The 14,600-nt window shown below is 37.6% G+C and overlaps 2 protein-coding genes across 3 annotated transcripts in view; one reads left to right on the forward strand and one right to left on the reverse strand.

Annotated features, from left to right (window-relative positions):
• Positions 1-464: 464 nt before the first annotated feature.
• The window catches only part of LOC140139778 (2-Hydroxyacid oxidase 1-like), a 31,093-nt gene continuing 16,957 nt past the window's right edge, over positions 465-14,600 (reverse strand). The window contains exons 2-10 of one of the 2 annotated variants that reach the window (XM_072161490.1): positions 13,008-13,104; positions 11,982-12,104; positions 11,678-11,829; positions 9,567-9,822; positions 8,729-8,904; positions 7,539-7,630; positions 5,521-5,682; positions 2,666-2,735; positions 465-2,207 (exon numbers count right to left, since the gene is read on the reverse strand). In XM_072161490.1, the coding sequence (XP_072017591.1) occupies positions 2,137-2,207; positions 2,666-2,735; positions 5,521-5,682; positions 7,539-7,630; positions 8,729-8,904; positions 9,567-9,822; positions 11,678-11,829; positions 11,982-12,104; positions 13,008-13,042 (1,137 nt within the window). In that variant the 5' untranslated portion in view covers positions 13,043-13,104 and the 3' untranslated portion in view covers positions 465-2,136. Of the gene's footprint in view, positions 2,208-2,665; positions 2,736-5,520; positions 5,683-7,538; positions 7,631-8,728; positions 8,905-9,566; positions 9,823-11,677; positions 11,830-11,981; positions 12,105-13,007; positions 13,115-14,600 lie in introns of those variants that run through there. The other variant, XM_072161489.1, reaches the window with a different exon arrangement.
• The window catches only part of LOC140139694 (2-Hydroxyacid oxidase 1-like), a 39,987-nt gene continuing 37,945 nt past the window's right edge, over positions 12,559-14,600 (forward strand). Inside the window, exon 1 of the mRNA XM_072161396.1 lies at positions 12,559-12,680. The gene's annotated coding sequence lies outside the window, so the exon portion shown is untranslated. The remainder of the gene's footprint in view (positions 12,681-14,600) is intronic.

Genomic DNA, 14,600 nt, shown 5'->3' on the forward strand with positions numbered 1-14,600 from the left:
ACAACACGGTTTCTTCAATGAAGCATTATTTAAAGCAGTTTTTATTTAAGTTTTTACTTCTCTGTACTTTTCATAACTTTCATTTTATTTGCCAGTTCTTTTGTTTCAGTTTTCTTTTCTTCCTTTTGTTTTAAATTAAAGCCAAACGCATAAATTAGCCATTCACCACTCTCAAACCAGATTATCTAGTATGTGGAGTTTTGAATAGGCCAGTTTGTCACTTTTAAAACTGGACCTTCGTCTAATCAAATGCTTGTAACTTTGCTTCTTGAAGTCTCATTGGATTCAATGTGGTGTCAAAATGTGCAGGATTAGATAGTGTATCTATTAAAAAAACAAATTTACCCCAATATTGTTCAGTTTGGAAATTGTGATTATTTTTCCAAGTGTAAGGATTGGCGCAGTATACATGGTCAAAGTATACATAAGACAAATAAAACGTACGAAGGACGAGATGACGGAAGTTGTCTGCACTACGCGTGTTATAGTTATGAAAATCTTTATTTGTGTTAAAATGGTCTTTCCTAACAGAAATCTACTTGAAGACCTGAGCGCAAAAAGCCCGTAAGCCCACTTGGCCCCTCAACATGTAAGCTCATGTATACACTAAAGCTACGTATAGTTTCTTAGGGTTTTATAATGTTTAATACATTTTCCAGGGTGAAAACATCATGAAAGGTTGTGAAAGATTTGTTTTGGCCCCTTTCTTTTTTCTTGAACATGTATAAGACATTACCAAACTATACGAAACTATACGCAACTTTAGTGTATACATGTTGAGGGGCCAAGTGGACTTACGGTCTTCATGTGATCAGGTCTTCACTTAGAATCTTCTATAGCATTCCAACGTACTTGAATGTGATCATCTCAGATCATCTATTCATCTAAGCAAAACAAAAGTTTGATTTCGAAGAAAATGGCAAAGGACATGGAATCAAAATTAATCATTTTAATGATTAAGGTTGGTCTGAACCCTGGAATTATGAAAACTTTCGGGCCTCATAACTGCTAAATTATTAGTCTAAAGAATATAGAAGTATACATGTTTTTTTTATTAATTTTTAAAAACTAGATAAAAATATCTAGGGACCGGTTTTTTTTCATTTTTTTGGATTTTGACCAACTTCACCAAAAATATTTGAAATTTGGGCGAAAATCAGGCTTTTTTATGATTTTTTTGAAAATTTTGCATTTTTTGACCATTTTTGGTGCAAATTTCTCAAAGTTGGTCAAAATTCAAAAAAATAAAAAAACGGTCCCTAGATATTTTTATCTAGTTTTTAAAAATTAATAAAAACATATTTTTGGCCAAACAATTTTTTTGTTACGTTGCACGAAAAATTTGGGCCAAAAAACCTGTTTTTTTGGATTTTCTCCAAAAATGAGCCTTTTGGCCCAAATTGGACCTCACAGATGAATTCAGCAAGTCATTTCCAGTCTAAAAACTTTTATATTCTTTAGACTAATAATTTAGCAGTTATGAAGCCCGAAAGTTTCCATAATTCCAGGGTTAAGACCACCCTTAATCAATTCTGGGAACTGGTTTATCGTAATCAAAAGGTAATTAAACCAGTGTAAAATTAATTTGTTACATCATGGCGTAAACATGCCGAGTCGCATCGGTTTCCTTAAAGAAGTTTAATTAAAATTCTTCCAATGAGGTCCATGTCCGCGGGTTCTTCCTGGTTGAAGGTATACGGAGTTGTGCAATGGTTTTGGGTTTGCGCATCATGTGGTCAAAAGTGCCCATTTCTCTTTCATTGGCAATTGGGCCAGACTCCTCCATGTAATGTTGCTATCGGGGGATCGCTACCCCTCCTCCAGAGCGAGTCTGTTATCTTCCCAGAATGCTGCTACCCATTTATACACCTGAGTGGAGCAGAGTAATCGAAATAAAGTGCCTTACTCAAGGGCACAATGCGATGGCGTCGCCGGGGTTCGAACCCGCAACCTTCCGATTATGAGTCGCAGCCCGTTCCGCTCGGCCACCGTGCTCCCTAATAGTACTCTAACATGTACACATTAAGGTCGACATAGATTATTCTTCTTTCAATCGGTCCCTTGACTTCTGTGTCATTCAAACTCTTCATAAGTGTTCAAACTCATTACCCTATTCTTGTGTCTCTCTGTGCCACGTCACAGTTTAGATAGATACTGTGATTCATGAATGACCATGGACGCTTTGATATCATCTAGTTTGGAACATCCTGTAAGAAAACAAATAAAAGATCAATATGAAATTAATGCTCTACGTGCTATCCATGCGCTTCAATGGAAAAAATTTCAAGTTTTGAAATATTTTCTCAAAATATCAAGAGCTCTCTTAAGAACTACTGAATCAATACTAGGCTTGTTTGTACTCATTTTAATGCATTTTTCATGCTGATTCCAAATATGGTCATGAAAATGTAAATTTAGAGTAGAGTTAATGTAAGCACAGAATAAGCTTACTTGAAGAAGCTTCAATTTTAGATACAGACTTGAAAATCATATAGCCTGTTAATATTTGAACACCAATAATGATTAAACTACTGCTCAGGCTCTCGGCTAATTCTCGAATTGTACACAAAGTCATTCCCCTACAGCCTGTGAACTGTCCCTGGCTATATATGGAAGACTTGAAATTCAAATAGCCGTCTTTTGTAAGGAAAGTCTTCTGACATACCTGCAAGTGCCATTGTTACACTGAATTCATCCCGGACAATTTCCAACACCTTCTTCACCCCATTTTCACCCTGATAAAGAAAAACAAAAATAATGGAATAAATGCACAAGTATGGTTGTGTTTGGTATGTTGATGAAAGGTATTTAGAGTTTGCAGAGTTTTAAACTTTGTATGGTAGTCAATGGAAGGACATGCAAAAAACAACTCATATCGTCATTCGTATATAGGGATTCTATACTTAAATGACTGGGTGTCAAATTTTGGTGATACATTCATTATACTAAATACCTATAATTGAAGACCGAATTAAAAAGACTAGTTTGCGTATGACGTCCTGTCAACCAGACTAAAAATGCTGTACTGCGCAGGTCAGCAACCAATCACTTCGTGCCTTTGCCCTGACGTCAGACGCAAACTAGTCTTCGGTCTTCAATTACAGCATTATAGCAGCTAATACCCAAAGCCCCGGAGTGCAGCTTTCAACATACATGTCCCTTGTTTTATTTATACCACCATCTACATAAACAGAGTTAATATTTACTGGTGACTTTAACATACATGTTGATGATTTGACTGACAGTGAAGCAAATCGGTTTAAGTCTCTGTTGTCCTCGAATGGTCTTTTTCAGCACATCACAGAGCCCTCACATAGGCAAGGCCATTGTCTTGATTTGCTTATTACTCGTGAAAATGCACAATTAGTATCCGATATTTATCTTCATCCTGGTTTGTCATGGCATTATGCAATTATGTGTACATTAAATCTTCAAAGACCTCAAGCTCCTTCTGTGTCTATCACCACACGTCGTCTCAAAGCAATTGACATCAATGCCTTTCGCGCTGACTTAAGTTCGTCCTTAGCTGAGATTGATTTTGCAACTATGGATATTGAATCTTGTGTTGAAAATTACAGTCTTGCCCTTAGTGGCCTCCTGGACAAACATGCCCCATCGCGAACGCGAACTGTTAGGTTGAGACCAAATAGTCCATGGTTTCATGAGGGCATCCGGATAGCGAAAAAAAAAAGGAGACGGTTTGAGCGCAAGTGGAGAAGTACAAAGCTTGAAGTTGATTTACAAATGTACTGTGAACAAAAGAACACTGTAAATAAGTTAATTGAACAGGCTAAAATAGAGTACTACTCAGGTCAAATCAATGAGAAAGCAGGTGATCAAAAACAGTTGTATAAGGTTGTAAATGATTTGTTGCAAAAAGCACAAAACCTGTGCTTCCACAGTGTGAGTCTGATGATGCTCTTGCCGAGCAATTCTCTGAGTTCTTCAGTAAAAGATAGTGGATATACGTAATACTTTTCCTAGCAAATGTACTGATCCATTTTCATGTGAGAATGAATCAAACACCACTGTTTATCTTACTAGCTTTAAACCTGCCAGTGAAGTTGAAGTCCGGGATATTATTTGTAAGTCACCATGTAAAACCTGTGAGTTGGACCCTGTCCCAACATCACTGGTCAAAGAGTGTATTGATGACTTTGTTCCTCACATTACCTACATCGTAAATAAATATTTTGCTGAAGGTATTTTTCCAACCACTCTCAAGACTGCATACATTAGACCCCTGTTAAAGAAAACTGGTTTGGACAAGGAAGTCCTAAAAAATTATAGGCCTGTAGCCAATCTGGAGTTCTTAGGAAAGACAATCGAGCGTGTTGTATCGGCTAGACTGAGTTGTTCATGATTATGCAGTCCCGCAAGGGTCAGTCCTTGGACCCCAATGGTTCACCATTTATACCTATCCAGTTCATAAGATAATCCTCAAATACAAATTACAGTATCATGTATATGCTGACGATACGCAGTTGTACATGTCTTTCAAACCAACCCAAGAATGTGCTGATCAAACCATTGAGTGTATTGAATCATGCATTTGTGAGATCCGTAAGTGGATGCAGGAGAATTTTCTAAAATTGAACGATGAAAAGACTGAATTTGTTTTAATTGGTTCTCGACAACAGCTGTCAAAAGTTAATGTCCCACATATTACAATAGGAGATTCTGACATCACTCCTTCATTGAGTGCACGTAATCTAGGTGTTATTTTGGACTCGTCAATGTCTCTTAATACTCATGTATCAAGTATTGTACGTTCAGCATCATTCCATATCAGAAACATTGGTAGAATAAGAAAGTACTTAAGTCCTCATGCTACTGAACAAATTGTTCACAGTTTTGTAACCTCCCGGCTTGATATGGGCAACTCCCTCTTGTTTGGCCTTCCTCAAGATCAGATTGCACGTCTACAGCGTATTCAGAACACTGCTGCGCGCTTGGTCACTTTAACTAGAAAGAGATCTCACATCACTCCAGTTTTAAGAGAGTTACATTGGCTGCCGGTTGGTTACAGAATTGTTTACAAACTGTTGCTCATTGTTTTTAAATCACTAAATGATCTTGCACCAGAATATATCAAATGTCTCCTCCAACCATATAACCCTCCTCGTATGCTCCGTTCTAGTGACAAATCGCTTCTCTGCGAACCCCGTTCAAAACATTCATGGGGGGATAGGGCTTTTTCAATTGCTTCACCACGTCTCTGGAATACTCTGCCAACCCACATTAAACTAAGTACATCTTTAACACAGTTTAAAAGTTCTTTAAAAACTCACTTAATGAAAGAAGCATTTTACTGACGTGCATCACCATATTTTGTTCACCTATTGATTGTTGTTCATGTGTAGATTAAGTTGTAATGAAAATTAATTTTTATTTTGTAGTTTAAGTTAATCTTTGTATCGCGCCTTGAGCGCCATTGATTTGGTGGAGATGTGCGCATTAGAAATTCACATTATTATTATTATTATTATTATTAAACCCATACACCTGTACAGTACTTACATCATTAGCCAACCCCCATATTATTGGTCTTCCTAAGAATACAGCTCTGGCTCCTAATGCGAGAGCTTTAAATACATCTGTTCCTTGCCTTACGCCTCCATCCATATAAACCTCTACTCCTGAGTCCTTTACTGCTTTAACTACTTCAGGAAGAGCATCAATCTAAAGGAAAATTAAGAAGATGCAGATGCAGATGTCAGTATTATTTATATAATTTATATGATCTCTTTATTTGTATGTGTACCTGGTGTTTTGGAGTATGGTTGAGCTCAGTGATAGGCGTGGTGTGGCTGTGGTGTGAATTAGGTATGCGTGTGTGAGTATGGGGTGCAGGTGGGGGTGGCTGTGTCTTGTGGTGTTTGGGTGTTGTATGTGTTCAGAGGTGATGGGACCATGTGTGTTGGGCATGCTGTTGTGTGTGCATCTGCCCCGGCATCTGCATGCATGGCAGTGTGTGCAATCATGCTCCCTTCACCTATGTGCCCTTTTTCCACCCACGCCCGACTCACACCTGCATACGGGTGTTTCAGGATGTGGCAATATCCATTTATGCTTTATATGTGCAATATTTTTCATCTTTTATCTTGCATTATTTGAATTTAAATTTGTTGTTTATATATTTTGTATTTGTAATTTTGAAATATTTTGATATCTTTTAATTAATGTAAAAATTGCTCAATTTGGCCTTAGGACCACGATGCTTTTTCAATAAAATGAAATGAAATGAAACTTATGCGCTTTAGTATTTTTGGGTGTATAGCAAACAGGAGGGAGTGGCTTCAGGCATGTTAAAGTCATGTTGTAAGATTTCCATCAGAAATAGATTTGTATTTCTTTTCCACAAAATGTTTGTTTTCATTCTCAGAAATGTCTCCTTGAGCCGTACAAATGATGCAAAACAAAGACAATCGCTATTTAATTCAATCACGCGTGTCACGCAATCGATCATGACGGAGGTCGGTCCTGTTGATGTGTAATGCAAACCGACATCGCCTGGCTAATAATTATTTGGTGCAGCAGAGACATTAAAATGAATACACGGGATCGATACACGTGAATTGCTATGCACGATTTTGATATCAGACGAAAATCTTCGGATACTGGGTTAGAAAATGATGAATATCTCCCGTAAATGAATTTTTCTCAAGAAACCAGATGTGGTCTCATACACTTGAAAATACGTGTTGAACAGATATTATAGTCGTTAGCGTGCGCTTTGAAAATTGGCCGTGCGCTTTGAACTCAAAATTTGACCAAAACTCTCAATTTTATATTGCGTTGGTCCTGTAGGCCTATGGACTACAGCGCGCAGCAGGCTATAGCGGCACTCACTCAAGTGGAGACAGTATATTAACCATTGACCGCAATGTCGTATACAAGCTTGCTCACACAGCGAGAAATCAATTACCCCGTCTATTGTCATAGCCTTAGTCAGGTCACTTCGCTAATAATATGCATCTCATAAGGTCCGAATAAAATGGCCATGGGTGGCTGTGGATTCAACCTACCATGGCGATTTCTACTATGAAGATATCGGGGCGATGTCACTGTGTAATGAACATCCCAATGCAGTTAGGGCCTAATACATAAGAATCGTGAATACCATACGTAAAGCTTATGCAGACTAGTGTTATTGTATTTAAGAGTAAAGCCAAAACAAACAAACAAATGGCGGCTTTTTTGTTGTTGTTTTTTTGCACACTGCTTTAAAAAAAGTATTTGTATTCAAAAATCAATAAAAATTGACATTTCAGCTTAATTTGAACGTGGAAACTCTTTTGTGTTTGATGCATGGCTTCTTTTGTGAACAATGGGAAATTGTTCTGTTTAAATTTTCTTCATAAAAGTTACAATGAAACCAATGGTGCTATTTGCGTGTTTTTCTTCTTGTATTATTTAAAAAACAACATACCGCATGGACGTATTGCGCATTGCACTTTTTCAGAGCTGCTGCCGGAAACAAACTTGGTTTTGTTGCCTAATCAAAAGACAAAAAAACACACACAGACAAAACTTACTGTAGCAGGGACTCCGTCAAGTTGTCTGCCGCCATGTGCGGATACGAGAATTGCATCAACTCCAGCTTGCACGGCTTCTCTTGCACTGTCACCTGGATAAATATCAAGCAAAGAAAAGTATTAAAACTAGCAAGATGCTCGCCTGCTCACTCGTTATCAGTATTCATGGTGTTTGGCTCTTCCAAAAGCAATCGAGACAATTATGACAAATGTCTGTTTTGGGCAATTTGGTCTATTCTGATGTTCCTTTCTTCTCTTACATGTGTTGCTGCTTTGAACACATATGTTAGGTCACTGTTATCACTTGCTGGGAGTGAAATTGTACAAAATAATGCACGCGTAATGAGATTTTGATGCGTCTAGAGCACGAGTCCCTATACGCATTTATTAACCTATTTCATACACGAGAAAAAAAATCCACGATTTTTGTTGTTTTTATAACAAAATGGTCACTAAAAGTGTTACAAAATACAAGCAAACATAAATGCATCAACCAGGAAGAAAAATGAACGCGTCCGAAAGCATTGCGAGTTGTACGCGGAGTTCGCGCCCGTGCATTAGACACAAACATTGCATGTTTTGGATTTTTCTAACGCTTGCTCTGATTGGTTCTTGCTATCAAAGAGTGTATTCTCTTTTATGCCAGTATTCAATAAATCAACTGTACCATAATCAATTCATAAACTCATGAATAATGCGATGTGTTTAATACAATCACAGATAACTTTTAAATATGCGGAGGCAAATGCAGGTCATTGAAAAAGTAAAATGACCGCGTCTCGTAACGTAGCTAGAATTACGCTTTACAATGATCGCGCCGCGTGACGTGTTAACAATTTACGCGGACGCTGCCACCGTATTTGGGCATCGCATGATTGCGCACTAGTGTGATTGGTCGCCAGCGATATTTCCTTTAACGGCTATTCGATTTTTTACAGGGAAAACGAAAGATACAGTTAAAATTTTGTTCTGTTTTCAAATTTAAAGAAGAAAATGTGACGAAATTGAATTAAACAACGTAAAAAGTGGACGTCGGAATATCCCTCGGGCCTACGCTCACTGGGATATGGATATTCCTCAGCTCCAAAGCACAATGTTTAGATACTTTACAATACCCTAAAACAACTGATGCGCAGTCATTAACCTCTGAACATTTTTAGCTTGGCGTGTTTTTTAAGCAAAACACTCACCCGTAAGCACACCCTTCACAACAATCGGTAGCTTAGTGATATTTCTCAGCCAATGTATACCTTCCCATGTTTCCGAGTTGACCATCTGCTCCCACCAATAATCCCATAAGGCTATATCACCATTAGCTATTGCGCTTCTTACTTCAGGGTTATTTGGGTCATACAAATTTACTAGTCTGAGAAAAACACAAAATGAATGTTTGCTTAATATAAGAATTTTACTTGAATGATATTTTAGGTTTTGATATTCTGTTTTGTGATGGACATTTGATAATAGATTCCAAATGATCTCGAAGGTTAGGGACAAGGCTAATACATATGAAAGGTATAAACCTCGACTCTAGGCAATCTTCAGTACAGTGTGTCCGAAAAAAATTACTATATGATTCAATTCTGTCATAACTTCGAAAGTACATACTGAAATTGAAAACTTTGAAGTCACATAAACAGTTTCCTACATCAGTGCAAATTACATAGAAATTCGGTTCAGTGGTTACAAACTTTGCGATTCCTGTGTGTCCTTTTGGAGTCATGACAAAATAAAATCATCCGGCAATTTTTATTGGCACACCCTGTATGTAGTCTAAATGTTACTCTTTCATCTCTATCATCCTTTAAAAAAAGACACATGTTCGCTAAAAATCGGAATACAAAATTAATACTCGTGTTAGATTATTCATGCTGTACTGTACGGAAAATACGGTTTCTTTTTCTACCACAGGGCAAATATTGAGCAATGTTTCATCTGGCACAACAGAGTAGGCCTAAATATTGGTTTACAAACTTTTAGCGTTTTATTTTTCCTGACATCGGGAGTACAAAAATTAATTATTCTTACCTATACTCTTCTCTGGGAGCGACGAAGCCTCGCTTCATACTTCGCTTATTTCCCAATACAGGAGAATCAATTGTCACTACAACCGCCTTGAAACCTGCTCTTTCTGCTTGCTTTACATAAAATCTAGTCACCTTCTGATCTTTAAAGAGGTGTATTTGGAACCAAAGCATGGCATTAGGGGCGGCTAATGAGATGTCTTCAAATGTGAAAAAGGCACTGCTACTGACAATCATAATTGTGTTGAGGGTCTCTGCAGCTATAGGAAGAAAGGAAGAGACAGAAGGTTTATAGTAGATATATATGAAATAATGGTCTCATTTTAAAGCTTGGGCAATATCTTGAACAGTGTACTTCGGTTATATTTATAAATGCGCTTTTATAAATACGCACGTGACCACCTCCGCGCTGCCATAACAGCTTATAGATAGTAAGTCTCGAAGTGACCTTCAACATAGCGGGTGGTCTTCCTATTATTTGAATGCAACGGCGGAACAACATGAGACTACTGTGCAACAACAGTTGTCTATTTTGTTCAACTTTATGATATTGTAAACGTTTCCGTCGTTGAATATTTATTCCGTCGTCGAATACATTCAAAATGTTGTTGTTGATAGCATATTACAAATTCGGAACCCCCATATGTAATAATTTTGCTATTCAATTAATACTTCAATTTGATGATATTTATCTACAGAGTTCCTATCCTTTTCTGTATAGTGGTCAATGCATGAGGATTTGGTCACGCTTGCTGGTCTTGTTATGTCGTGCCCATGGGTCACGTGCGTATTTATAAAAGCGCATTTATAAATATAACCGAAGTACACTGTTGAACAACGATTTTGAAAAGTTATCTCGTTGGGTTGATATGTTCCTTCCTTACTCTGTGAAAACTGCTCTTTTTTACATCTGTTTACATAAACAGAGCGCGAGTGCTCTCAATCTATGACTACGGTACCGGGGGGGGGGGTCACTCCCATTGTGGCCTGCACACCATCCGCGCTAATAAAAACGCGTAAAAAGGGTAGTTTTTCGTGGGTAGGCACGATACGCGCGTATCGTGTTTAGGGTGTCAAAACCGTAAATATTGGAAAAAAGGGTAGCAAAATTGCAATTGCTAATACGCGGAAATGAAATTTAGGGTATGAAATTTGATGCAAGGAATAAAATCCCTGTTTAGGGTGTGAAAAGACTTGTTTCGGGTATCGGTTTAGCCAAGGGTTAAATCCTTGTTTAGGGTGCTTTTCAAAAGTTGATTATCGCGGATGGTATACAGGCCACAATGGGAGTGACCCCCCCCGGCTACGGTAGCTACACATTTTAAATAGCAGTTCTTCCATAGTGAAAGTATACATTTTCTCAAAGAAAATATGATGATAATCCAAATTCAACATTCAGCATGGGGTATTGTAAACAGAATAATGTTTTAAAAAATAGGGTAAAAATAATATATTTTGGAACACCCTGTAAATAGCGCTTACGAAAAAAATCGTGGCTTTGTCCCAGGGGTTTCGTCTGAAAGTCCACATATTGTTCTTAATCCAAACAAACAAAGATGTTTTATTGTGTTTTAAGTTAGAGTCAATAATTTACAGTGTATCAAAGTTGCACACTTTTTATGAGGATATTCCACTTTTTCACCCTGTATAACTGGTGGATCACCCTGTATACCAAATTATACTGTGCATCCAATGCGGATAATTATCTTCCTTACGCTCATAGCTCTTCAAAAAAAGGGGACCAGTAAGGGTACATTTTTAAATTTAAGATATCATCAAACTTGCCCAGCGGCACTAAAGGTGGCGAGTTCAAGACGCATGGCCATGTTGCTCGTTGCCGTTGCTTGTTGTCATGACTACATTACGTTTGGGAACATTAAAAATCTAAACAAAACTTGGACCAATTACACATCATAGTTTATTACCCTTAGTACCAGTACCACAATATCCTGGTCATGTAGTGCGTCTGATAATACGATAACCAGTTTATGTGGTCACCTTAATGACTCATATAGACATCCTCCTGTCGAACTCATGTTGGGATGTGAAAATGAAAACTTAGTCTAAGGCAGCAGTAAAGTAAATGTCAATCGGAACATAATCCTTTAATCTTACCTCTGGCAGTAGTCTTATCTCCTTCAATATCAGCAAATCTCTGACCTGCCGTTGGTGAAATGCAGATAGGAAAACTTACAGGGTGGCCCAAAACAGTGGTAGAAAACTGACGATTTGAAACATCTCTCAGCACACGTGGACGCAACCGGTATCTTTATAATGATAAAACAAATACGTGTACAGTATGTATCAAATTTAAATATAAATTTATTATGCTACGTTATCTTTGTCCAAAATTATTTAATTTTGTGTTTTTATAGTTACTATTTATGTCAAATATAGATCCAAATTACTTTTTACCTACCTTTTAAAAGCGTTCTTACAGTCTTTCATTGTCTGACCCTCATCGGCATAGTCCATGTACCAGTTAAATACCGGGGGAGGCAATACTTCTTTTGCTCTGTTTTCATAGTCTTGAATGCACACACTAATAAAAAGAATCAATGAAATATTTTTCACAACTTCTGTCTTGACGACAAAGGTTCGCAGAGAATCATGACGAAACAAGTACGTGCTTACCTTTTAAAATCCTGAGTATAGCATATTTATATCTGGTCTGTTTACCATGTTTACAACTCGCCAAAATATGAGAATGTTGCTACAATGTTGTTAAGTTTCAAAATCAAATCTTGTTTTGACTTAAAAGCGATTATGAAATACGACAAGTATAAAGCTTGATACTATCCCAGCGAGTATTGGGAATGGGTGGTAAAACATGATTATAGGGAGTATTGGATCATCTTTGTCGCCTCATATCCCTTTTAAAAAGAATGTTATACTTTTTATTTTTTGCGTGCATCGGATGCGTTCACCCATAGCGTTCACCTATAGTGCGGAAGTGAAATAATAGAAAGCGGTTATTATTCAGTAAGCTAGGAGGTCAAATGTTTTTGATGACGTGAGTTAAAACTTGTTGGAGTATTGTAGGAGGATATACAACCAAGTCACGGGTGGCGAAACACGATATTGCCGAAAAGACGCAATGCTATGTACAAAAGTATAGGTACATGTATACATATAATATATAATTTTATACTCAGTCATACTGGCCATTACAATTTACATGTCAAGTTGCTTCAAAGACAAATTCAGTAAGCTAGGAGGTCAAATGTTTTTGATGACGTGAGTTAAAACTTGTTGAGTATTTTAGGAGGATATATATATATACAACCAAGTCACGGGTGGCGAAACACGATATTGCCGAAAAGACGCAATGCTATGTACAAAAGTAGGTACATGCTATAATTTTATACTCAGTCATACTAGCCATTACAATTTAATGTCAACTTGTCAAGTTGCTTCAAAGACAAATACAAATGGTTATACTTACAGAGCAGTATCGTCAAATTCTTTCGTAGTAGTCATTGTAACAGAGTAAATTTAGGCATAATAACGATAACAACAAATTTGACTGCTTTTTGTTTTGTCGTCTGAAACCGACACTGCTATATACCGGTAGTCTCATGCTGTACGTCATTGTGTTAATATGAATATTAATGAGTAATATCAGGGCCACTTTCGGGTCAGCCAGTGGCATATTAAACCACTCCGGCACTGGGCAGTACAGTATGGCGCGCGATGGCTGGGGTGTCTCCGAGTGGGTTTTTCTGGCTGGGTATTTTGGTTAGAAATAAAATAATAGTTCATAATATTACAAGGTAATTGGTAGAGACAATTAGAAGAGTTGACACGATATTTTTCTCCCTCGCTGCTCGCTCGCACAAATCAATGAGCAGTTAAAATTGGCATGAAGTGCCCATGATGGTATCAGGCATCACACGTACGTGGTATACAGTAGGCTACGTAAAACCCTGGTAAAACCCAGTAATTACGGTAGCCTAAATGTGATCGCGGGGAGGGGCCCAGAAATATTCTTGACATTATCTTACTAATTTAGGTCAACTGACATGTTTGGTGATAATAAGGCTGTAGTAAAATTTTGGGGAAACAATAAAATTGCAATCTGTCACTGCAACGAATGCAAGAGAAGACCAATAAGGGACGCACCATAAGATATAAAGGGAGGGCTTGATAGTTTTATGGAAAAAAATTGTCTCGCCATCTGAGCAAAGAAAAGATTTCATGTCAAGGGTAGGAAAAAAATTACAGTTTAATTAAGGAAAATAATTATTGACGTCCTATTTTATTAGTTTGGCTTAAAATAATGCATTTTTTCTCGCGCTTTGCGCGAATTTGTTCCAGCATAGGCCTACATGTATGATAGGCCTAATCCACGGGAGTCAATCTTGATGCGGACACGGCACTGGTGCGGGCCTACTGGGTTTGGATGTGAGGATGTCAGTATGAATGATGATGTATATCACAGATTATAGAAGGGGATACGTCTAGATGTTTACGCACCAGAGTTATATATTTTTCAATATCATGGATAGGGCCTATCCTTTGAAAAAAATTCTGCACAAAAACTCACTAGGCCTATATCATTTAACCTAAAGATACTGCTTTTTACGGCACATGAGAATTTAGGTGCTATATAAAACGTTAAAATGGTAAAAATATAGACTTAGGCGGCAAATATAAAACAACATTATAAAGTTGTTTAACCAATGCACACAAATGGCTGAAAATAGAGAACTCACTATTCAATAACGATGAAAAAAAAAAATTGAGTCTCATGTTAATGAAAAAAATTCTTCACCAAGGTGTTCAAACCCCCCCCAAACAAAAATTGCTTCACCGAGGTGTTCCAATTATGCTTCACCGAGGTGCTAACCGGGTGCTAAACAAATCGACCCAACTACCCTACCCAGTCGACAGTCCCCCATTGATATCTATTGGTGCGTCCCTACTGTCGTGTAACTTGTATTCGCATAGACGTTCAAGGCCGTGTCAGGATGTGGATGTTGCCACATTGAAGTAGTTAAAATAAATAAATGAAACTAATTTTCCTCTTTGAAATCGA

This window comes from Amphiura filiformis, chromosome 18 (genome assembly GCF_039555335.1).
Source record: "Amphiura filiformis chromosome 18, Afil_fr2py, whole genome shotgun sequence".
Taxonomy (NCBI): domain Eukaryota; kingdom Metazoa; phylum Echinodermata; class Ophiuroidea; order Amphilepidida; family Amphiuridae; genus Amphiura; species Amphiura filiformis.